The sequence below is a fragment of the Chenopodium album genome, chromosome 23 (genome assembly GCF_948465745.1).
Source record: "Chenopodium album chromosome 23, dcCheAlbu1.1, whole genome shotgun sequence".
NCBI lineage: Eukaryota > Viridiplantae > Streptophyta > Magnoliopsida > Caryophyllales > Amaranthaceae > Chenopodium > Chenopodium album.
Genome location: NC_137856.1, coordinates 7530208 through 7556460, shown reverse-complemented (window position 1 = coordinate 7556460; position 26253 = coordinate 7530208). Strand labels below are relative to the sequence as shown.

Below are 26253 nucleotides of genomic sequence, written 5' to 3'. Positions count from 1 at the left end.
GATAGTCCGATCCATATTCTATAAAAATAAATAAATAAATAAATAAGGGTTCGTTTGACATCACTGTGATTTTCTGTTTTTTGGTTTTTTATTTTTCAAAATAATATGATATATGTCACATAATGAATCAAAAATTAGTCAAACTTATTAAAACCATGATAATTATGAAAACTGACAACAGAAAAGTGGAAACACCTTTTTCTTGTTTCCTGTTTTTGGTTTTTTGTTTTCAAAAAAACTGGAAACTGAAAACAAAAAACAATGCCAAACAAGCCCTAAATAATTTGATTTCTGAATTTTGAAAAATTTATATATAGTATAAATATTCCATTTGTCCACAAATAATCTTTAGCTATTTTGTGTGTGTGGTGCCACATGGTACATGATGGTGAGATCACATTTGTTTGCATGTAATAAGGGTAACATTTATTTATTCATATATATCAATAATTTAATTCTTTCAATTTGATTCGTCTTTTGAGACTAAGGTCCTGCTCTCTTCAGCTTAAGTTCAGCTCCTAATACCAACCTCTCATAAAAAATTCAGTTCAGTTCAGCTCTAATCAATTCGGCTCAGTAAATCAGAACAAACCCTAAAACCTAATATATTCGATTCAATAAAATAGGAAAATTTACAATCTAAGAAGGGGTCTATTTGATGTTGATTGTCCGTTTTGTATCCTAACAAGGCAACATAATCTACAGCGTTGTTGTTTTCTCAATAGGCATTATACTGAAAGGACTGAAATTGTTTGTTAGAGTATGTTCTTAACTTCATCCATAAATTAAATTGTTGAATCTTCCAAGAACAATAAGCTTGGGTACCCCATGATATTTCACCACAAACTTCAAATGGGCTTTTTCCAACTGATCCATGGTCCAAGTACTTCTCATGGGTATAAATACTAAGAAAGGGGTCAATAATTGATTTCCACCTTAATTCAAAAGACAAACTAAAAGCAAATAGGAGAAAAGAGAGTACTGATGAAGAGAAAAGGTGAAAAGAAGGGAGGAGATGAGTGAAATATAAACCAGATCGAAGTTTTAAAGTTACAGTATATACTTGTATATGAATACCATGACATGAAAAAAAAAAAAAAAAAAAAAACTCTGAATTAAGCCTGCCATTAGCAGAACCTAGAGTTATATACTCCGTACGTATAAGTCGTACATGAGGTATAACAACGCCATCAATAAGACAATAAACTGCAGAATTTCTCTCATGCTTCAATTGATAGCAGCAAGCAAAGACAGCAACACTATAATACCAGTCATATACCACACCACAACTCTTTATACGGTACCTTGATTATGTAAGAGCAGACTGCGGGTAACACAATCGTCATCTCTATTCATGCAATGTTTGCTAATTGTCTATTCTATAGCAGTATCAAATTGTCCTAGCCGTACATGATCTTATGGGTTGAAATACAGAGTCCTGACCTGAGTGACTGCCTGGACTGACATAGCTTTGGCCTTCAAGCAAAAAAATGCTCAAATGCTATGAAGCATATCTAAGAATCTAACAAGAATGAGTTTTTCAGCAGAACAAACTTTCGTTCTATATGGTTATTAGATCATCAAACAAACATCAATTCCTTAACATGAAGGTACTATAATTACCACAAACACACAATAACATAAAGTGACAGGATGACAAATTGAATCTCGCATCACCTAGAAGACAGACACTGCCAATTACTTCTACAAATAACTCGTACAATTGGATAAGAACAGCACAAGAAAGAAATACAATAACAACTAGAGTCTAAATTCCATCTCAATATAGAAACATAGAAATAATATACTCTGAATTCCATCACATACAGAAGCAACAACATTCCAACATAGGTCTGTAATAATACTAGAACTCAAATCGCTATGGAATTTAGTTAGGTCTGTAAGTATCCAAGTAATAGCAACTGCAAACCAGTCGCAGCTACCAGATTTCAGGTCATTATGGAGCCAAGTATAGTCCATATGTATGCAATTATGGCAGATATCAGGTCATTATGGATCCAATTTAAGTCCATTCATATGCAATTACGAACCAAACGAGGCTAATATATCGATTTCAACTACATATAACAACTACAACCACTCAAAACATAGTCCACATTATACCAATAATATCTAAGAATCTAACAAGAGTTTTTCAGCGGAACAAACTTTCATTCTATATGGTTATGAGATCATCAAACAAACATCAATTCCTTAACATGAAGGTACCATAATTACCACAAACATACAATAACATAAAGTGACAGGATGACAAATTGAAACTCGCATCACCTAGAAGACATACACTGCCAATTAATTCTACAAATAACTCGTATAATTGGATAAGAACAGTACAAGAAAGAAATACAATAACTAGAGTCTAAATTCCATCTCAAAATAGAAACATAGACAAATTCTGATTTCCATCACATACAGAAACAACACTCCAAAGGTGATAATGGAGTCAAGTTAGATCAAGTAGAACTCGAATCGCTATGGAATTAAGTTAGGTCTGTAAGTATCTAAGTAATAGCAACTGCAAACCAGTCGCGGCTACCAGATTTCAGATCATTATCGAGCCAAGTATAGTCCATACTTATGCAATTACGGCAGATTTGAGGTCATAATAAAGCCAAGTTAAGTCCATTCATATGCAATTATGAACCAAACGAGGCTTACTATATCGATTTCAGCTACCTATCAACTACAACCACTCAAAATTTTCACATGATTCTATAAATTTGTAACTACTAATGCAATCATATAATATAGGTTCAATTGAATAAGATCCTCAAATTCAATCAACCTTCGACTACAATCCAGCAAAACATACCCAATTAATCGATTAACCAAAGATCAACAAAGTCAACCCTCAAACAAATCAAAATACCAAAAGATTCAATCAAAAACAAACAAATTTCAACAATTTAGAGCTATAAATATCAATTAAATTACCAGAATTCATCGAATCCTCATAGATTGATCAACCAAAACCAGCTAATTCCGATGATTAAATCAGTACAATACATTAAACCACAAATTTAGAAATATAATGTTACAGCAGATTAAAATCAGAAACTAACACAATCAAAATTCCTAACTAGTTTTTTGATCAGGCATAGGGAAAAGTCCCATACTAGGAGCACCACGAGGCGGCGAAAACCCTAGAAACTTCTGCAAATTAGTACGAATACTAACCGAACAAAGCAGGTACAAAAACGCCATTGAACAATCCGTCATATCATCACCAGGCAAATTCCTATGACTCATCTTCTGCACAAGTTTGATCGGAACGAATGGAATTTTAGCGACTGCTTTACCGTCGAACAATGAATTGAGAAATCCAAAAACAATGAACAATACAACCGCAACAACAGCACCAGATTTGAATTTGAAGAGTGAGAGATCTCGGCTTGCGTCTTTGAGACTTGTTTCGACTCGATCTTTCTTCTTGGTTTTGTTCTTTGAGATTGAATCTTGGGTTTTCATGGTTTCGAGCTTTTTGGAGGATTTATCAATGGCGGATTTGAGGGATTTGTAGGAATTGGTACGGTAGATTAGGAGGTAAGAGATTGTTTCGCAGATTACTGCAGTGCAGATTGAGATTCCGACGATTGTTAAGCTGTCGGAGTATCTGAATGAAGATAGAAACTGGGTCGCCATTGTTGTATGATTCAGAGGTCTTCTCTTTTTTTTTGGTTTTGTTTTCTCTCTCCTGTTTTCTGTGCTGTGTGAAGAGATTAGTGGGTTTTCTACTAGCAATCCTCAGGGGCTCAGGTTGGTGGGATTCCAACGCATATAGTCTCCTCGTCACTCTGGAGTCTGGGATTGTTCCATTTAATTTTTCACGGATTTTACGATATACTCCGGTACTCCCTTACTGACTCCGTTCCTTATTGATAGTCTCTTATGGTGAATTGATACCTTAAAAATTCTAAGTCTAAGAATAGAGGACATAAAAATTCTGGTCCGTTTTAATATTATATCTTGATCCTAAGCTTGTAAAATAAAGACAAACTTGTCAGATCAAAATGGGTTTTTTGGGCTTTTTTCGACTGGGGCATGGGTTTGTACTAAAAATATTCTTATAGGGTTGTCGTCGGTTTAGGGGGAGGGGGAGGCCGACGCACCGACGAGAGAATGGCTGAGCTCCGGCGTGGGTGGGGCGGAGAGTGGTGGCAGGCTGGTGGGGAAAGGGTGGCTTTTTTGTGTTTTAATTTTTATTTTAAAGTAAAAAAAAATATAATAAACTAAATAAATAAATTAACTATAGTTAAATATTTAACTAGAATTTATCATTAATTTTGATTAGCTTTATATAAAAAAAATTCAAGTTTACCAAGGAAAATTAAAAACTAGTGCAATGTTACCAAAGAGAATTTCCCAATTATTTAATAGTAATAATAATAATAATTTTTTATTTATAAAATGAGGAAAGGATCGAAAAACTATTTAACGCCTATTTTATTGAATATAGACAGCCTATTTTAAGATGACTGTTCTCTTTTCCTTGTTTTTTTAGTTAATTTCTACCTAGAATAAGAAGCATCTATCTATCTTTTTTTTTTTTTTTTTTTTTTTTGAAAGAGAAGCATCTATCTATCTTAGTTAGGCGTTGGTATTATGTTAGATATAGAACGCCTCAAATAGGTGTTTGTAGACTTTATAAGGCACCCCACCAGAAGAACGCCTTATTTATTGTTTTAGGTGTTCAATATTCCCCATTTTTGTAGTAGTGAAAGTTGTAGCCAAACACCAAATGTGAAGCATTCAACTTCGCTTGAAGGGCCGAAGTTGGCGAACCAAAGGAACCCCTAACCCCCCGCTCCCGGAAACCCCCTACCACTCTGCACCAACCCATTACTGATCTGTAAGTGATTTTCTTCCAAGAAACATCGACTAGAATTACCACAGGTAAGCAATCGACTCCCATATCTATTAAGATTGCGAGCATAAATTAAACTCTGACGGATATTTAGACGAACCCTTTGAAGAATGAAGGTACCTAAGGTCATCCTCTATCCATGTCGATAACAACTCCTGTTGGCGTAAACCTTCCGAGATGATAATAGGAGTTGAAAGGGAAGAGGGAAGGTGTTCCCTGAAGGTGGAAAACCCTTTTATTCCTTGCCAACCATAAACCCCATAGAGATGCAATGAAAATAGTGGTCCTATGACCATTGTAACCATCATGGCGTATGTAAAGCCGGATATATATAGTATAGAATCCAATCCAAAAACAATTGGTCTGCGTACGCTTGTGAGTAAATTTGAAGAATTTCACCCCTCCATGCATCATGTGCACGTACAGTTGCAAAATCTAAACAAATGTTGCAAATCCTCCTCATGTGTCCGCAAAGATCACAAAGTGTAGCAACATCCACTCCTCCTTTACGTAAGTTAACCTTTATTTGTCGCTATTCCAATCTGTAAAAGCTTCCACATAAAAGCTTCCATTATGGAATTGAAGGATATTTAGCGACCACATAATCTTATAAAGATCAATGTTCCTAGCAATATCGGGTTCCTGGTCAGATTATATAAGAAATGCATACCCCATTTCACTGTGAATCTCCTCGATTAATGTAACTTCTAGTACATGTAGTCATCGAACTGAAGATCATTAAGTAAGGTATTAGAAAAGTGTATATAGGGTGTTTAATTCATTAAGTAAGTTTTGTTTTCTTATTTTACAAGACTTTTGGAGTATAGTTAGATACCCATTTAACCATTTAACCTAATTCAAATTTCAAGTGTTGTTTTCTTATCCATAAATATCTAGTAGGGTATAAAGCATATTTTGGGGCTTTTACGAGTTAACCTTTTGAACGAATTGGATCATCAACATGTTTTTTGAGCCTGCGTGACAGAAAGGTCACAAGTTTAAATCTCATCCCGACCACTTTTAAGTAGAATATTTCATGCTAGTTTGGGCATGAAGTCATGAAGATAGAGGGCCCATGATGCATCTACACTTCGAGCCCAACTGACTCTCCTGTGAGTGGGTGTGATAGAGTATAAAACATATTTTTGGGCTTCAACCATCAGCTAAAACATTTGATTAAATTAGTCCTTCACCAATCTCTTAAACTCTCTTTTGTCTTTATTTCTTCTTTAAATATTTGTCTTGTTACTTTTATCATTATTTGTCAGTAGTTACATAATTCAAGGCAATGTTAAACGCTAAATATGGAAGCTATGGATTAGGTACAACTCACAATTCTTAATTTTACTAATTTCGTATTTCTTCTTTGTTAAAACTAATTATAACCAATAAATAACTAGAAATAGTATTATTGAGTGTGAATAGGTCTACAATAAAAGTTGATACTTAATTAATTGTAGAACCCTAAGCTAATAAAAAGTAAAGACATGTAGAAAATAGCTAAATGTTCTTGCTAGAGTTTATATGTTATGATATTGTGTTTTAAAGTCTGTAATAAATATAATTCCATGAAAAGAGGTATAATTGCCGTTTTTGGGAAGCCATAAGTTGGTTGGAGGAAACTTTTGGAATTGCTATATGGAACCGTCTTGTAGAAGGTTTACATTGTAGCTAAGTTGAGAAGAAGGGATCAGATAGTTTTAATGAGTTAATCCGTATTTTATTTTATTGCATAATTTTTTTTTCTTAGGTCGATCAATCAATTATCAATAGTTCAGTTTTTCTAACTATATAAAGGTTTTTCAATTATTGATTTTTGTATGTAATTATCACTTTTTAACTTTTTCACATTGTAAAAAATAAAGTGAAGGTGGGTAATATCACTAGTTCATATTTTTGACACCAAATGTTCACTTTTCCTTACATCCTTCACTTATATACGGTGTAATAAAAATAATCTCATTGTTTCATATGGTTAGAATCTGTTAAGTTATTTTTTTCTCTTTCAAGAAACCCCATACGAGGGTATTAATTATTAAACCATCAAACGAAACATCAACAATCCGAGCCGGAATAACATCGGACCAAAAATGTTAACCAGTATTCGTTCCAAGGTTGGAAAATGGGCCAACTCATGAGCTACCTTGTTCCCTTAGCTTCTCTCTTAAAGAAAGACCAAACAATACTATCAAAGAAAGAACACAAAGCAAAATAAAAAGAACATTAAAACTCAATTTTTACTTTCGGCTTCTTGTTTAGTTTTAATTATAGTTAATTAGATTTGTTTAGATCACTTAGTCACTTGGGATTCATCCATTGCTTGCCTACTACGTATTTAAGAGTTCTAGTTAAGTATTGTTTTTTTTAGATACGTAATCGACTATTAGATATATTATTCTCATTTAGGAGGCAAATTTTAATAGCTAAAAAGGTTAACCTCAATCTAGTCCAAAATATATAAGACCATATATTACCCCTTTAAGTCCATAACACAAGCGCCTCTCAATCACATGTATTTTTGAAATAATAATTATGTGTGAACAGGTGGCAACAGTAAAATGAAATATCATTGATTATGTTCATACATATAAACTGCAACAAATTGCTATAAAATGGAAAGAAATTAGAGTACATCCCAACAGATTGTTTAAGTAATGGTGGCAAGTTGGCAACAGTAAATGAAATCTCATTGATTATGTTCATACATATAAACTGCAACAAATCGCTTTTAAATGGAAAGAAATTAGAGTACATCCCAACAGATTATTTAAGTAATTATAGCTTCATTTTTTTTTTTAAATAAAAGTATTATAATTAAACAGAAACAATCATAATAAAATCAAAGGAAATCAGAGTACATCCCAACAAATGTTTATTGTTAATAAATACTCCACTTTTTCTCTTATTTAGTCATACACTGGTTTTTCCTCCATTTTCTTTTAGTTGCAACACAACCTTATAACACGTAAGTAAGATAAAAATTAGATGATGTTAATGAACTATACTTTGTACGCATAAAACCTAAATAAATTATAATCAAATATAATTAACAACATAGGGTACGTGTGTTTCATTCACTTGATTTCCACCTATTTGAACTTATCTGAACTAATTAGATTCTAATAAAATATATTATTTCAATTGTAATTTGAACTTGAGTGACCCTAATCAAAACTTATTTTTTATGAATTTATCTTATTAAAACTTAACTGAAATTATTAAATCTAAATGAAAATGAGGTGAATAGATCGAACAAACCCTATACAATTTTTACTAATGCAATCGATAAGCTGTCGGAGTATTTGAATGATGATATTGGGTCGCCATTGTTGTATGATTCAGAGGTCCTCTTTTTTTTTCACTCTTCTGTTTTCTGTGCTGTGTGAAGACCGGAGAGATTAGTGGGTTTTCTACTAGCAATCTTCAGGTCGATGGGATTCCAACGCATATAGTCTCCTCGTCACTCTAGGATTGTTTCATTCAACTTTTCACGGATTTTACGATGTATTTCCGCCGTCCCTTAGTGAATTGAAGAGATAAAAATTCTAAGGCTAAGAATAGAGGATATAAAAATCTTGGTTTGTTTTAATATTAAATCTTGGTCCTAAGCCTGTAAAATAAAGATAAACTTGTCGGATCAAAGTAGGTTTTTTGGGCTTTTTTCGGGCGAGGCTTGGGTTTGTACTAAAACTATGCTTTTAGGGGGAGGGGGACGCATATTCAAAGGTGCACACTCATGCACCTAGAAATAGGTGTAACAATACCACAATATGAACATTAGCTTTTCAGAAAGAGAATATAGGCATAAAAAAATATGAACATTAGTTTTTTAGAAAGTGAACATAGGCATAAAAATGTGTGATTTTCGATTTCTTATGTGGTGACTTTGTGATTAACTTCGATTGATTAGGTTATACTACCTCCGTTAATATTTAGTTGCAACTTTGGGGTATTATTTGAGAGACGTAAAATATTCCAAAGTTGCAACTAAATGTTAACGGAGGTAGTATATGATTTTCTTAATTCTAATGAATTGAATTTTATTTGATTTTCTGCATTTTTTTATCAATGAACATAATAATGCAAAATATGAACATATGCATAGGTTCCCTTAAATGTAAACATTAGCTTTTCATAAAGTGAACATAGGCATAATAAATATGAACCTATGTATTTCAGAAAGTGAACATAACATTTCAAAATATGAACGTAAGCATTGGTTTTCTTAGAGTGAATATAAGCATTTAAAAGGTGAACATATATGTAAAAAAATATGAACATAAACATTTAAGAAAGACAACATATGCATAAACAGATTTAATTAATATTTCATGAACAACACATATTTACATTATGAATATTTGAAATTATATATGAACATATAAAATCTTATTATGAATATAATGCATGTAATTATGAACATAAAAATTTGAAGAAATAAAAAATAATATGATTATGAAACATATGCATTATAAGTATTAAATGTTCATTTTTTTATTATTAAATGTTCATATTTTTTTTACTAAATGTTCATTTTTAGAGCGTAGTATTGATTTTGGCGGATCGCGGATATATTGTCTGGGTTATTAATTTGGGCCGCGCATTTTGGGTCTTCCCTTGTTGCACCTATCTTAGGTGCATAAGGATGCACCTAAGACTAATTGGGGGGGGGGGGGGCGGTGACGCGCCGACGAGAGAAAGGCTGAGCTCCGGCGTGGGTGGGGGCGGATAGTGGTGGCTGGCTGGTGGGGGAAGGGGTGGCTTTTTGTGTTTTAATTTTTTTTAAAGTAAAAAAATATTAATAAAATAACTAAATAAATTTTTTTTTTGAATGGAATAGGGAGGGGTGATTTCTTTAAATAATAATAGTCATTCGGCACTTACAATCATCCCTTAAGAGATCTAAATTCTCAATACAAGAATTAAATACCCCTAAACTAATGTCATCGCTTTTGAACTGCTCCTGGATAATTTTAGATGTCTTTGCATCGTTCTTGACGGAGCTCCATTGATTTATAGTCGCAAAAGAGATATAACTTGATTGATCATCAAGATCTACAAATTTGTCAGAGGAATCTTCTAAATCTGCACCCCTATACCAACAGACACGCAATTCCACAAATTTACAAGACGAATCTTCTAAATTTGTATCCCTGCACACACTAAAACCAAACAACCAAACAATACTAAACCCTACATGGAAGGACTGACAAAACCCTACATGGAGGGACTGACTATAATCACCATACTGATGGTGATCTTTATTGGCCAAAAATATTATATTAAAGAAGAATTTGGGGCTTACCATCGATAAAAATCGATGACAGCTCTTAAGTTTTAATATGGTGGCTAGGTTTGAAGAGAGAGAACTAAGAAAATTTTAGGGTTTTTAATTAAAAAAATAACTAAATAATAACTATAGTTAATATTAAAACTACAATTTATCATTAATGTTTTTTTTTGACGGAATTTATCATTAATGTTGATTAGCTTTATATAAAAAATTCAAGTTTATCAATAATAATAAGAATTTTTGCAATTCACCACTGAGAATATTAAAAACTACCATGTTACCAAAGAGAATTTCCCAATTATTTAATAGTAGTAGTAGTAGTAGTAGTAGTAGTAGTAGTAGTAATAATAATAATAATAATAATAATAATAATAATAATAATAATAATAATAATAATTTTATTAAACAAATGAGGGAACGGAGAATTGTTGAACGCCTAAGTTATTGAATATAGACCGCCTAATTTTAAGATGAATGTTCTCTTTTCCTTATTTTTAGTTAATTTCTACCTAGAATAAGAAGCGTCTATCTATCTTAGATAGGCGTTGGTATTATGTTAGATATAGAACGCCTCAAAGAGGTGTTTTGTAGACTTGATAAGGCACCCCACCAGAAGAACGCCTCTATATTGCTTATTTTAGGCGTTCATTATTCCCCTTTTTTGTAGTAGTGAAAGTTGTAGCCAAACGCCAAATCTGAAGCATTCAACTTCGCTTGAAGGGCCAAACCTGGTAAACCAAAGGAACCCCTAACCCCCCTAAACCCCCCCGCTCCCCGTAACCCCCTACCACTAGGCACCAACCCATTCCCGATCTGTGAGTGATTTTCTTCCAAGAACCATCGACAAGAACTACTACAAGTAAGCAATCGATTCCCATATCTAGTAAGAGTGCGCGCATAAATTAAACTCTTGCGGATATTCAAACGAACCCTTTGGAGGATGAAGATACCTAGCTAAGGTCATCCTCTATCCTTGTCATGAAAAACTCATGTTGGCGTAAACCTTCCAAGATGATAATAGGAGTTGAAAGGGATGGTGTTCCCTGAAAGTGGAAAACCATATTATTCCTTGCCAACCATAAACCCCACAGAGATGCAATGAAAGTAGTGGTCCTATGACCGTTGTAACCATCATGGCGTATGTAAATCCGGATATATATATATTATAGAATCCAATCCAAAAACGATTGGTCTGCGTTATCTTGTGAGTGAATTTGAAGAATTCCAACCCTCCATGCATCATGTGCACGTACAGTTGCAAAATCTAAACAGATGTTACAAATCCCCTACATGAGTCCTGCAAAGATCACAATTTGTAGCAACATCCACTCCTCCTTTACGTAAGTTAACCTTTATTTTTCGCAATTCCATTCTGTAAAAGCTTCCACATAAAAGCTTCCATTTAGGAAGGATATTCAGCGACCATAGAATCTTATAAAAATCAATGTTCCCAGCAATGTCGGTTTCCTGGTTAGATTATATAAGGAATGCATACCCCATTTTCACTGTGAATCTCCTTGATTTATGAAACTTCCAGTATATGTAGTCATCGAATTGAAGATCATTAAGTAAGGTATTAGGAAAGTGTATATAGGGTGTTTAATTCATTAAGTAAGTTCTATTTTCTTATTTTACGAGACTTTTGGATAAAAAAATCATTAGAACCCCATTTAAGCATATAATCTAATTCAAATTTCAAGTGTTGTTTTCTTATCATAAATATCTAATAGAGTATAAAGCATATTCAAGGGCTTTAACGAGTTAACCTTTTGAACGAATTGGATCATCAACATGTTTTTCATGCCATCGTGATAGAAAGGTCACAGGTTTAAATCTCATCCATGACCCCCGACCACATTTAAGTGGAATATTTTCATGGTAGCTTGGGCCTGAAGATGGAGGGCCCATGATGCATCTACACTCCGAGCCCAGCTGACTCTCGTGTGAGTGGGTGTGATAAGGTATAAATCATATTTTTGGCTTTCAATCATTAGCTAAAACAATTGGTTAAATTAGTCCTTCAACTATCTCTTCAATTCTCTTTTGTCTTTATTTCTTCTTTAAATATTTGTCTTGTTACTTTTATCATTATGTGTCAGTAATTTCATAATTCAAGGCAATGTTAAACCCTAGATATGGAAGCTAAGGATTATGGTATAACTCACAATTCTTATTTTATTTAATTCATAATTCCTCTTTGCTAAAACTAATTATAACCAATAAATAACTAAAAATAGTATTATTGAGCGTGACTAGGTCTACAATAAAAGTTGATACTTATTTAATTGTAGAACCCTAAGCTAATAAAAAGTAAAGACATGTATAGCTAATTGCTCTTGCTAGAGTTTATACATTATGATGTTGTTTTTAAAGTCTTTAATAAATCTATTTCCATGAAAAAAGGTATAAATAATTGCTATTTTTGTTGGGAAGCCATTAGTTGGTTGGAGGAAACTTTTGGAATTGCTACATGGAACAAATCTGTCTCGTGGAAGGTTTACATTGTAGATAAGTTGAGAGAGAATGGATAATTTTAATAAGTTAAACCGTATTTTATTTTACTGCATAATTTTTTTTCTTAGGTCAATCAATCAATTACCAATAGTTAAGTTTTTCTAACTATATTAAGGTTCATCAATTATTGATTTTTTATGTAATGATCACTTTAACTTTTTCAAATTATAAAAAATAAAGTGAAGGAGGGTAAAATCACTAGTTCATATTTTGGACACCATATGTTCACTTTTTCCTACATCCTTCACTTATATACGGTGTAATATAAATAATCTCATTGTTTCATATGGTTAGAATCCATTTAGTTGCTTTTTTTTTCTTTGAAGAAACCCCACACGAGGGTATTAATTTTGATGATCCAATTCATTCAAAAGGTTAACTCGTTGATGATCATTGGAATATAAATATCTAATAGAGTATAAAGCATATCATTGATGATCATTGGAATAACATCAATAAATATCTAATAGAGTATAAAGCATATCATTGATGATCATTGGAACCCCATTTAAGCATTTAATCTAATTCAAATTTCAAGTGTTGTTTTCTTATCCATAAATATCTAATAAAGTATAAAGCATATTTCGGGGCTTCAACGAGTTAACCTTTTGAACGAATTGGATCATCAACATGTTTTTTGTTATCAAATGAAACATAAACGATCCGAGCCGGAATAACATCGGACCGAAAACGTTGACCAATATTCCAAGGTTAGAAAATGGGCCAACTCATGAGCTACCTTGTTCCCTCCTCTCTTGACGAAAGACCAAACAATACTATCAAAGAAAGAACATAAAGCAAAAAAAACAATAAAACTCAATTTTTTATTTTGGCTTCTTGTTTAGTTTTAATTTTAGTCAATTAGATTTGTTTAGATTACTTAGCCACTTGTGATTCGTCCATTGCTTGCCTACTACGTATTTAAGAGTTCTAGTTTAGTATCGTTTTTTTAGATACGTAATCGACTATTAGATATATTATTCTCATTTAGGAGGCAAATTTTAAGAGCTAAAAAGGTTAACCTCAATCTAGTCCAAAATATAAAAGCCCATACATTACCCCTTTAAGTCCATAACACAAGCGCCTCTCAATCACATGTATTTTTGAAATACTAATTATGTGTGAACATGTGGCAACAGTTAAATGAAATCTCATTGATTATGTTTATACATATAAACTGCAACAAATCGCTATAAAATGGAAAGAAATTAGAGTACACCCCAACAGATTGTTTAAGTAATGGTGGCAATAGTAAAATGAAATCTCATTTATTATGTTCATACATATAAACTGCAACAAATCGCTATAAAATGGAAAGAAATTAGAGTACATCCCAACAGATTGTTTAAGTAATTATAGCTTCATTTTTTTAAAAATAAAAGTATTATAATTAAACAGAAATAATCATAACAAAATCAAAGGAAATCAGAGTACATCCCAACAAATGTTTATTGTTAATAAATACTCCACATTTTCTCTTATTTAGTCATACTCTAGTAGTCTAGTACTTCCTCCATTTTCTTTTAGTTGCAACACAACCTTATAACACATAAAGATAAAAATTAGAAGATGTTAACGGACTATACTTTGTACGCATAATACCTAAATAAATTATAATAAAATATAATTAACAACATTGGATGTATTTCATTCACTTGATTTCCACTATTTGAACTTACTTGAACTATTATATACTAATAAAATCTATTTCAATTGTAATTTGAACTTGAGTGACCCATATCAAAACTTATTTTATTTATTTATTTATTTTTTTTTTAGAATTTATCTTATTAAAACTTAACTGAAATTATTAAATCTAAATGACAATAAGGTGAATAGATCGAACAAACCCTATATGATTTTTACTAATACAATAGTTCGGTAAATTTAAAATTCAAACAAATAAAGATTTCATTGTAAAACACCATTAGGAAAAAAAAGAAAAGAAAAGTTAAAAATAATTTTTGGTTCATGCTACACCTTAGAAAATAGTAACGACATAATGTGGCATGGTGATGCCACCACACCACATCCAACCTAAGACTTCACTCACCATTTTTAACCTTATTATATCTTTCCATTTTAGTAAAAAATTACAATTATTAAAACTTGCAAATATGAATGTGCACCTATTATTTTTAATACCTTATATTATTTTCATTTCATTATTTTTTTTACCGCGTAGATTTTGGTTCGTCAAATCCTCTTTCTTTTTCCTTCTTTCTCTCTCTACTTATTTATATTTAATTTCTTCAAGAATTACATAATTACATTTACATAAAAACATTATAAACATTTTTAGAGAGAGAAAATAAAATTATACAAACATCAAACAACACCCAAATCTCATCACCGCAACGAAAACCCCTACGCTCTCTTCGTCACCCCGCCCCCTCTTTCTCATTTTCTCTCTCCTTTTTTCTTAATCATCAAACGATTTTCCATTCATTTGATTTTAATTGATCATTTTGAATTCTAAATCTTAATCCCTTTTTTTTAATTTTAATAATTTTGATTTTTCCCCAATAATTATCGATTCATTTTGATTTTTATTTTTGGTGATTTTATTTTGAGAATCGGAAAATTTTGGATTGATTGATTATTGATTGATTGATCCAATAATTTGTTTTGGATTTTAAGCTTTAAGGGGTTTTTGATTTTATTGGATTTTGATGGGTTGTTTGATGAAGAATAATCTGGGTTGTTGTAGATAATAATTATAAAAAATTTTGAATTGAGAAAATTTTAAAAAAATTATTTGAGGATGCCAGGATTAGCTGCTGCGCAACGAAATGATCAATCGTTAAGCAATGCGAATTCGTCGTATTATTCGTTATCGATTAATAATAATGGATCAATTTCATCTTGCAATGGATTTTGGTCCAAACATCGCGATGATATTAACTACAATCAGCTCCAGAAGGTAAAATTTACCTTCTGTTATTTTAATCTTAATTTCTGATGATAATTATTGAATTTTGATGAAATGGGGTTTACTTAGACTGGATCTTAGTATTGAAACTAATGATAAGTATGAATGTAAATTTATAATGAGTGTTGTGATTTTGTCATTGATAATTTTGAGTGATTTTTTTTTTGAGAATTTAGATCCATTTTCTGGGTTATTTATTGTTTGGTTGTATTTTTCCATTCATGTTTTGGAATTGTTAGTTTGTGTGAATGTGTTATGACTGAGATATTTTATGGTTTCGGTTTCGAGCTTGATTGTTAATTTGTTATCATTAGTTTTCGGTATTATTTCGTTGCTGGATATCTGATATCATATTGAATTGCTGGGTATCTGATAACGATATTGAATTGCTGGGTATCTGATATCGATATTGAATTGCTGGGTATCTGATATGGATATTGATATCGAATTGCTGTTTGAGGTGGTGTTTCTTTATCATGTCGGAGAATGTGTGTTACTGTGTGATAAACTATGTAGTAGTGTAGGTTTATAATGGAGCAGGAATGCCGAATTTAATTGTCGTTTACCTTCCATATGTTGTAAAGTGGAATGCTAGTTGAGGGTTTTATAATGTAGTCTTAATTCAGAAAGAGTGTTGCAATGGAGTAGGATGGTGTGAATTTGACCTTTCTATTCAACCCTTTTACTTTAGGCGGCAGCCTTATGATAGGGTTTAGGTTAATGGCTTGGGTTTTGGTTTACATGCTTAGATGTTAATTCACAGTTGAATAATGGCTTATATGTTTTTTGTTGTGACGTAGTTTTGGAGTGAGCTCTCTTCGCAAGCTCGGCAGGATCTCTTGAGGCTCGAAAAGCAAACTCTATTCGAGCAAGCTAGGAAAAACTTGTACTGCTCCAGATGCAATGGGTTGTTGCTTGAAGGTCATGCGCAAATTGTTTTGTATGGGAAGTCATTGCAAAATGAAGGAGCAGGTGGTCTGCTTCCTTGCAGTAGGGTTGGGATCTCAAAAGATCAAATGCATGGCGGGAGGGACACTACAGCAATCTTTCAGGACGAATCTCAAGACCCCTCTGTCCACCCATGGGGAGGTCTAATCACCACTAGAGATGGGTCGCTTACGCTTTTAGATTGCTATTTATATTCAAAATCTCTCAAGGGTCTCCAGAATGTGAGTCTTTTTTTAAAGTTTGCTTAATTTATTTCAGTGAACATAGTAATTTTCCATGTTAATCGTCTTCCACATATCTTGGAGATTTAATTTCCTGATATTTATCAGGTTTTTGATAGTGCACGTGCGAGGGAGCGAGAACGTGAATTGCTTTACCCTGATGCTTGTGGTGGAGGTGGTCGTGGTTGGATAAGCCAGGGAATACCAAGTTACGGGAGAGGACATGGAACTAGAGAAACATGTGCTCTGCATACTGCTAGACTCTCTTGTGACACATTGGTAGATTTTTGGTCAGCACTTGGAGAAGAGACGCGCCATTCTCTTTTGAGGATGAAAGAAGAAGATTTCATTGAAAGACTCGTGTTCCGGTATGTGTTTGAACTTTAGATTGTATTTCTAAATCTAACAATATTTCACAAACTATAATCATGTGATATAATCGGATTGTTTTGGATAATTCATAGGCTTAGTGAGTGTGAGTTTGAGCATAGGTCAAAACAAGGGCTTGATCTCTAGAAAGGTCCCACCCAATAGTTTCAGGAAGCTCTTTTTTGATATTATATATTCGAGTATGTCATACCCTTTTGGAAATAAATAATTCTAAATTATCAACTTACATCTGATAAGCCATTTATTGCGCATCTGTAGTAGCATTAATTGTATTAAGTTACCCATTTAGCGGTATGTTTTTGAACTTTGAAGTGTGTTTCTAAATCTACCAAAGTACAAATGTTTCACATTCTGAACTTATTTGAATCATATGATATAAATCATATAATTCATAGACTTGGTAAGTGTGAGTTTGAGCTTAACTAAGTTGAAGGTCAAAACAATGCCTTAATACTAGAAAGGTCTCAACCAATAGTTTCAGGAAGGTCCTTGTTCATATCTTATTTCGAGTATGGCATGCCCTTTAGGAAATAAAGACTGTTGTAAATCAGTAACATACTTTACTAAAGTATCTGATAAGCCATTTATTGTGCATCTTTAGTGCATAAAGTGACTCAAAAACCTTACATTCTTTTTTTTAGTCAATAATTGCTCATTTCAAGGATTAGAATATTCATCCTCTATTTACTCAAAAGAGGCACTATTTGTTTGCAATCTCTGTATTCCTGAACATCTCATTTGTTCTGACTTGTAATAGAAAGAAAATACCTAATATTTGTTTACACAAGCTGTGATTAGAAATAACTTTTTTTTTTTCTTTCTTTTTACACAAGCTACTAAGTAAACTAATTCGGAGTGTATGCCTAATTTCAATAATGTACTTCTATTTGTTATCGCCGCGTTTGGAATTTCACATTTTTCACATACACTCATTTGACCGTATTTTGTGATTATATACATTAGGAAAATATAATCACTTGAGATCTTGTTAGATTCCTCTCGATATATACTTTCAAAACATTGACTTTTTATAGTATTTAGTATTATAATGTTAGAGATATTAGTGGTATAAGAAGTGCATTGGCCAGCATGAAACACGTAATGTGGAAATTTAAAAAAGAATGGAAATAATATCTATTTTTGATGCAACATTGAATGTATTATGTTACCCATCTACTAGTATGTGTTTGAACTTTGAAGCGTGTTTCTTAATTTACCAATGTTTCACATCCCAAAATGATGTGATATAATGGGATTGTTTTTTGTAATTCACATGCTTGGTAAGTGTTAGTTTGACCATAACTAAGTTGAAGGTCAAACAAGGTCTTGACCACTAGTATGGGTCCCAACCAATTTTTTTGGGCGGCTCTTTTTTGATATCCTATTTCGATTATGCCATGCACTTTTGGAAATAAGATCATTGTACATTAGTAACTTACTAACTTACCTTTTTCTTATCTAATAAGCCATTTATTGTGCATCTTTAGTGGATAAGATGACTTAAACACCTTAAATTCTTTCCTTTAGTCAATAATTGCTTGTCTTAAGGACTAGAATGTTCGCCAAAGCGGCACTACTTGTTTGGGGTCTTTGTATCTCTCTACACCTCTTTCTTATCTAATAAGCCATTTGGTTCATGTTAGCCAACCCCACTTATGGGATAAAGGCTTTGATTGATTGAATTGATGACCTGGTAGCCCTCTATTGGGTGTGTAGTAGGCTAATTAGCTGAAGGAAATTTTGTAAAGATAAAATGGAATAATGGATTCAACCTCATCAAAATTTGGGCTCAAGCTCAAATGAAAATGATGATTGTGGCCTTGTGGGTCTTTTGACTTTTGCAAGTGTTATAGAAGATACTCAATTGAACAAGGTGATTAGAAATGTTTTAAAAGCATCAACTTTGCATAAGTCTGCAAATGATCTTGTTTGTTTTTATGAAGCATATCCGTGTGTTTATTGATTGGTATTTTTTTTTTTAAAAAATGTAAGAGTAGCCACAGTACGATGTCTTCTGTTGATGGATATTGACGTCTTTTTTGCTACCTCTGTCATTTGATAGAAAAATTATCATGATTATCTTTAGCTTATGGTATGTTTGTTATATTTGGGCTTGTATATTGGACTAGATTGAGGTTAACCTTTTTAGCACTTAAAATTTGCCTCCCAAATGAGAATAATATATCTAAATATCTAATAGTTGATTACGTAGGTTAATATGTTTTTAGTATCTAAGACGAGCTTTTTTTGTGTGTATCCAATGAGGATTTTGCTGTGCTAGAATTGGGCTATGTCTTACAGATTACTTTGAAAAGATCAGTCAGGGTGTGTGTTAGATCAGTTAGACTGCATTTTTAAGGCAGGCTTTTGTCTTTTCAATAGATTACCAAGGACTGCGAACACTAGTTTTCAATTTTGTCTAGAAAGGGTAGGCATAATGTATCTTTCACAAAGTGTCATCTTATATTACAACTGATTTCTTTCTGTCTAAGCAATCAAAAGTGTCTATGCATGTAAGTTCTTTTGCTGAATTATTTCAAGTGCCTTTTCTGCCATTTTTTTTATGTTTATAGAGCCATTGATGGTAGTAAATTCGTGAATCTAGGGGGTCTTGACTATGCTTCTCTTGAGTAATGAATTGAATTGTATGTAGATAAAGGTTTTTTTTTTTTTATGGAATCATATTCATCTGTTAGCTGGATTAAAGTTTTTAGTTACTGTGTAGCATTTCAATGTCTAGGTTTTTTTTTTTTCCCTTTGACTTTTTGTTAAAGAGTTCAATTTAATGTCACAGGTTTGATCACAAGAGATTTTGTAGAGATTGCAGAAGGAATGTCCTTCGCGAGTTTAAGGAGCTGAAGGAATTGAAACGCACTCGAAGAGAACCTCGGTGCACAAGTTGGTTTTGTGTTGCAGATACTGCTTTCCAGTATGAGGTATTCTCACCTCCAAATCCACCTTAGCAACTGAGCTGTTTATGACCAGATGCCCACTCCCCATGCTCTCTTCTGTCTTATTTTTTGCTTTTTGGAATACTAGATAGGGTAGTTGTTTATAGCAAGCTGTAGCCAATGACGATCCTTCTCAGATGTCTTCTTTTTTTCCTTTCTTGTGCAGATTTTAAGTTTGTAAACAGCTAACATGCTTTCTACTTTGAATATATCAGGTATCTAATGACACAATCCTTGCTGATTGGCACCAAACATTCATCGACTCTATTGGAACGTATCATCACTTTGAATGGGCAGTGGGTACTGGGGAAGGAAAATCGGACATTTTGGATTTTGAAAATGTTGGGATGAATGGAAGTGTTGAAGTAAATGGACTAGATCTTGATGGTCTGAATGCCTGCTACATCACCTTGAGAGCATGGAAACTTGATGGCCGTTGTTCTGAGTTTTCTGTGAAAGCTCATGCGCTGAAGGGAAGGCCGTGTGTTCATTGCAGGCTGGCTGTTGGAGATGGCTATGTAACCATCACTCATGGGGAAAGCATAAGAAGATTTTTTGAGCATGCAGAAGAAGCTGAAGAAGAGGAAGTATGTTCTGTCTCCTGCTTGTAATTCTACTTAAGGGATCTTGATGTGTTGGCGCATTTGTTTAGTATTAGCTCCTCTATCCCTCTTAACCTTCTGACTGATTTTAAAAGAAAAAACCTACTTGGAGGATTTTGTTATATGCATTTGTGTAGTGATGGTTTGTTTACTTCCTTTACCCTCCAACAGTTCTAAAAGAAGAAAACACCTTATTCATAAATCATGAACATATTTATCCATCTTAACTCTGTTTTTGATGACCTAATTCTAAAAGGAGCATGGCATGTACTTTCGTGTCTAAACTCAGGATGATGATTCTATGGACAAGGATGGAAATGATTTAGATGGTGAATGTTCTCGTCCACAGAAGCACGCAAAGAGCCCTGAACTTGCACGAGAGTTTCTTCTTGATGCTGCTACTGTCATTTTCAAGGAACAGGTATGTTCTATTTTCTTATCTACTTATTTTCTCAACATTGGTAGCTTGTTACTTGTACACATGATTTGTTGAGAATATTGATGCATTTGCACTTGTTTTTAGAGATGGTATTGCAAGTATCAGCATATTGTCATTTGTGGCACCACTGAAATTTTAGTTGCAACATTTTATTAGTGTCACCTTGTGTGGTGGGTTTTTATGATGACCGTTTTTATCTCTTGGATTCTTTAGCAAAGTGAGGAAGTTAATTTTATAATCACCTTTAACACGAGAAAAAAGAGATAATAAAAACCATCTGGAATTTTATTACCATTTTTAAAGAGAGATATTTTCATGATTTGCTCTTAGTCTTTTACAATATTTGCTTAATTTATCCATTGCTGAATCTTCCTATTCCTATCCCTTTGTGTTCCCCTTCCTTTTATGCCTTCACTGCCCATTATGACCAAATATTGTGGTCTCCAAGCTCATGCCCTGCTTGGTCTTTAGCTCAGCCGAAGGTGAACAACAGAAACACCAAGTAGCCGACTTCACTTAATAAAAAAGTCATCCTGGATTTAGATGCTTTTGCCTACCAAGAGTAAACTTTGAATTACTTTGTAGTATATAGTTGCATTTTTAACTGACATTTCTGAACAGAATTGGACTTGCTGTTAACTCTTAAAAAATCTTAATGATCTTGGCGTTGGAAGGCTAGCTAATTGACCAAGCAAGCATTTCTTAAGACTAAATTTAATTTCCCGTGTCATGTTAAATGAGACGATTATCACTGATGTTCTAGGTGTGACTCCTCCTATTCTCCCCACTAAGTAGAAGCACTGCTACTTCTCTTCCTTTTATAAAGGTACAAAGAACATCCTGAATGCCCTTCTCATCATTCATTACCACTAAAATTGGACCACCCTGTCACTCCTTGTAGGCTTTGCTAACACCTTCCATGATCAAGAGATTGGAGAGACATGTAGGAAGCATGTCCTTAAAAAATAATTGAGGGTTTTACAAATCCATTGCCACAAAGGTTAAGATCGATTGACTGTTTTCTAGGTCATATTTATTATAGAACTTCAATTGGAACCTCAATGGTGAATTCTAACCAATCAAGGCCTGAAGGATGAGAAGATGGGAGCAGAGAAGTGGTGAGATTGGTTATGGAGGAGGTTCACAAGAAAGGATCAGATACAAGTTTAGGAGAGTACAAGATCAGTAGATTGAGAGGAGGGTTCAGGTTATATTTCCTTTGTCTATAAATTTTATTAATCCCTATCTTATTGAGGAGAAAATTAGGAAATCCTCACTAAAGTTTGCTGCTACAAATTGACAAAAGTAGGCTAGGGTGTTATTTTGGAGATGGCATATGAGATTAAATTAGAATCCTCAGTAGTAGGTTATGTTGAATTTTCCACGGGAATATCTGCTGATTGTTGTACATTTGGTCACGTCCTCGTTGCTATGTTGTTCCCTTTTAGTCTTTGTCAATAGATTTGAGGCTCACACTCTTGCTTGACGTATCAGAAGTATGTTTTCATGGAAACCATCTTTTAATTTGCAATAATATTGTTCCAGGTTGAAAAAGCTTTCAGGGAAGGTACTGCCCGCCAAAATGCACACAGCATTTTTGTCTGTCTTGCGTTGAAATTGCTTGAGGAACGTATACATGTTGCTTGCAAAGAAATAATAACACTGGAAAAGCAGGTTTGTATACTTGTTTGTAATATTTACTTTCCGTATTTTGTTATTTCAAGTGATGTAGAAAAGAAGAGGGCTATATAGACATATACCCAGCTATGCCTATTTTTTAGGCTGTTTCTGATTACCTAGTATGTGTACAGACGAAGCTTCTTGAAGAAGAAGAGAAGGAAAAGCGTGAAGAAGAAGCACGCAAGGAGAGGAAAAGAAACAAAGAAAGAGAGAAGAAGCTTCGTAGAAAGGAGAGATTGAGAGACAAGGATAAGGATAAAAAATGTAGTCAATCAAGTGAAGCTTTTATTGCTCCTGAGATTTCAGAGGAAGCTTTGTCATCATGCATTGATGAGGAAGCCACTAATAGCATTAGAGACTCAGTAAGTGAAAATGGTGATACCAACGTTTCTGAGTCTGCCTCTCCTGAATTTCTTGATGAGTCGTCTTCGAATGATTATGCTGCTTCTGATTTTCTTCACAATAATTTGGATGGTACTGATGGAGAATTAGCTGATGTCAAAGGGGAAAATGATTCATTCTCAATTGACAGTATGAAGGGCTCACATTGGAAATTGAAAGCTCACAGGGACTTTCTGCAAGAGTCGTCTGGGAAATGGTCGGACAGACGACGGAGTTCGGATAATGGGGCCGTGGTACATGAATCTGAGTCTAGATATTATGACGACCCTTCTGAAAATTTTACAAAAGGAGGTAATTATTTTACTAGGCAGTCCAGAGCTAGTCCTGTGAAGTTCACTGCTAAAAGTAATAGTCAGAGGTTAAGTCACAAGGTTCAGTGTTCCAACGTCAGGATGACTGACAGGAGTGACCTACATTCTTGTGGTTGTAACCAACCGAATGACTATAGGGCAAAGGTTGAGCCACACATGTCTGGAACACGATTTAATCGGGAGAGCAGATCTATTACAAAGACAGAAATAGCATCTGATGTGGCGAAGCCAGTTCATCGAATCAACAAGTTTAGTCAAACGGATTATGCGCGAGATAATTGTGGAAGAACTAGGAGCAAGATTTCAAGTTATAGTAGTATTCCTGGCAGAGATTCACCTCACACCAAGAAGGTCTGGGAACCTGTAGAACCGCAGAAGAGGTGTCTGCGTAGTAATTCTGACTCTGATGTTACCCTGAGATCATGTGATTTCAAGACAGAAGAAAATGAGTCTACATCAAGGGTGGAGAGGAGCACCCAGAAAGGAAGTCAAACAGAAGCCTTGTACCACCCTAAGGATGCAGCTGAAGAGGAAAATGATTCTTGTTTGATGACTAGCAGTAACCTTAACAGGGTATCTGATTTTTCTGCCAGCAGCAGCTCAAGTTCTGATAATTGCTCATCTTGCCAAAGTGAGGGAGATAGTAATACACCATCCTCAAACCACCAAAATGTGGAGTCGTCTTCAATAACAGATTCGGAAGATAGTAGTGAACAATCGGAAGGAAGAGATATTTCAGTTTGTGTTAATGGCTTATCTGAAATTCATGATGCTGGTAAAGACAAAAACCAGAAGATAGAGCAAGAAGCTATCCACTTGATGACACAATCATCAAGATTTTTGTCTGAGGGTGTTGGTAATAATTATCCTTGGAACACGCCGACAAATACATCCACGCAGGATGTGGAAAATGGGAAGCTTGTTAATGGCTTAGCACCCGTTCAACAAGGTTTGCTTCCATCAATTCATAACCCAAGCATTTCCTTTCCTGTTTTCCAGGCTCCATCTACTGTGGGTTACTACCATCAAAACTCAGTTCCTTGGTCAGCAGCTTCGGCTAATGGGATGATGGCATACCCCCATCCGAATCATTACCTCATGACTAGTCCCATTGGCTATGGTCTGAATGGGGACTCGCAATTCTGCATGCCGTACAGTCAAGTGCAGCATCTACCATCTCCTTACATGAACAGCCATCAGATCCCTGTCTACCAGCCAGTTCATACAGCTAATATTATGAACCAACAAGAGAAAACCAATGCCCCTGAAGTAAATGGGGTGCGAGACACCTCTGGTGAATCAAGGAGAGAGAATGTTGTTATTGGACAGCATCCAGGAGATGCACCTTCAAAGGGAGGCTCACGAAACTTGACTAAATCGGAAACAAGAAAGTCGAGCTTCTCCCTTTTCCAATTTGGTGGTCCTACGGCTGCTCTCCCAACTTACAGAAACAGTGTCCAGTTGTCAGATGATCAGAAAGCTGGCGACCTTTCTTCCTGCCATGTTGAAGGTGATCATGGTCGCAGTAAGAAAGAAAGTACTATTGAAGAATACAATTTGTTTGCTACAAGGAATGGGATACAGTTTTCTATCTTTTAGTATAGCTGAGAAAGGTATCGAGATTGCAGTTTGAAAGTCAGTCTCTGCCATCTTATAGGTGAAGTTTGAGTTCTTTGTAGTTTGAAACAGTAATAATGCTTTAAAGATATCTCATAAAAAGTTCTTTTTATTTTTCTTTTTTTCCTTTGTTCGCTCGATTGATTTGAATTGTACTATCAGTTTTGCTATTCTAGAGAGAAATACAGATTGAGAGTGCCGTGATTGTTCGAATGATTTCTTATTGTTTTTTTTTTTTTTTTTTTTACTTTTTGATAAGTCAGTTTTGAGAGGAGGATATATGCAAAAAGCATAATCATTCCGTTATTACATATTCTTGGTGTTATGATTTCTCAAAAATAAAAAAAATAATCTTGATGTTACGAGGTTTTTTAATAGACTTCATCAACTGCTATGTAAAATTCAAGAATGTATCACAGATTTCCCACAGTTTTGATGATTCTATGGTGAGAATAGAAAATATGATCACCATAAGGCCAAAGTGGGCCCAATGAGGTGTCACCCTCATGGCCACAAAAAAAAAAAAAAAAAAACTCCATTTTTAATTTTCCAAAAAATATTTTTGTAATTTTCAAAAATACTGAAAATCAATTTCAATTTAGATTTTCTTATTTTAATATTTCAGAAAACGAAATAATTAGAAACTTAAAAAAAAATTTAATTAGATTTTAAGATTATTGATGTTAATTACTCTCTCTCCTAGGGTTTATCTAATTTCTTTCTCTCTCTTTTCTCCTGGTCATCTAGGCATTCGGCGTAGGCGGAAACCTCTTTAAATTACCGCGAATCGATTTATGGAAACGGATAACCCTTGTATGGACTTCGATGGAGTTCATCGTATTCCATGTGTTTTGGGTGTGATAAATATCGACAAACAGACTTTTACATCACGATTTCATATGTTGTTCAATCAATTTAGTCTTTTTCGAATAGTGAATTACAGTACTTATGGCGTTTTATGTGCAATTTTAGAAATTTCTACAATTTCAGAAATTTCATTAATGGTGGTCGATTGACCTGAGGGAGATGATGAACAGTAACAGTTCCTCAGTTGGAGCGAGGCATAAG

The 26253-nt window shown here is 33.9% G+C and overlaps 1 protein-coding gene and 1 pseudogene across 1 annotated transcript; one reads left to right on the top strand and one right to left on the bottom strand.

The window, feature by feature from the left end:
- Nucleotides 1-2942: 2942 nt before the first annotated feature.
- LOC145608886 (uncharacterized) lies at nucleotides 2943-3759 on the bottom strand (annotated as a pseudogene).
- Nucleotides 3760-14977: 11218 nt separating this feature from the next.
- Nucleotides 14978-25398, top strand: LOC145607983 (uncharacterized). The gene is made up of 8 exons (XM_081663585.1): nucleotides 14978-15615; nucleotides 16425-16793; nucleotides 16902-17161; nucleotides 19978-20119; nucleotides 20350-20721; nucleotides 21026-21157; nucleotides 22721-22849; nucleotides 22987-25398. The coding sequence occupies exons 1-8, from the start codon at nucleotides 15457-15459 to the stop codon at nucleotides 25165-25167; spliced, it is 3744 nt and encodes a 1247-aa protein (XP_081519711.1). The 5' UTR covers nucleotides 14978-15456; the 3' UTR covers nucleotides 25168-25398.
- Nucleotides 25399-26253: the final 855 nt, after the last annotated feature.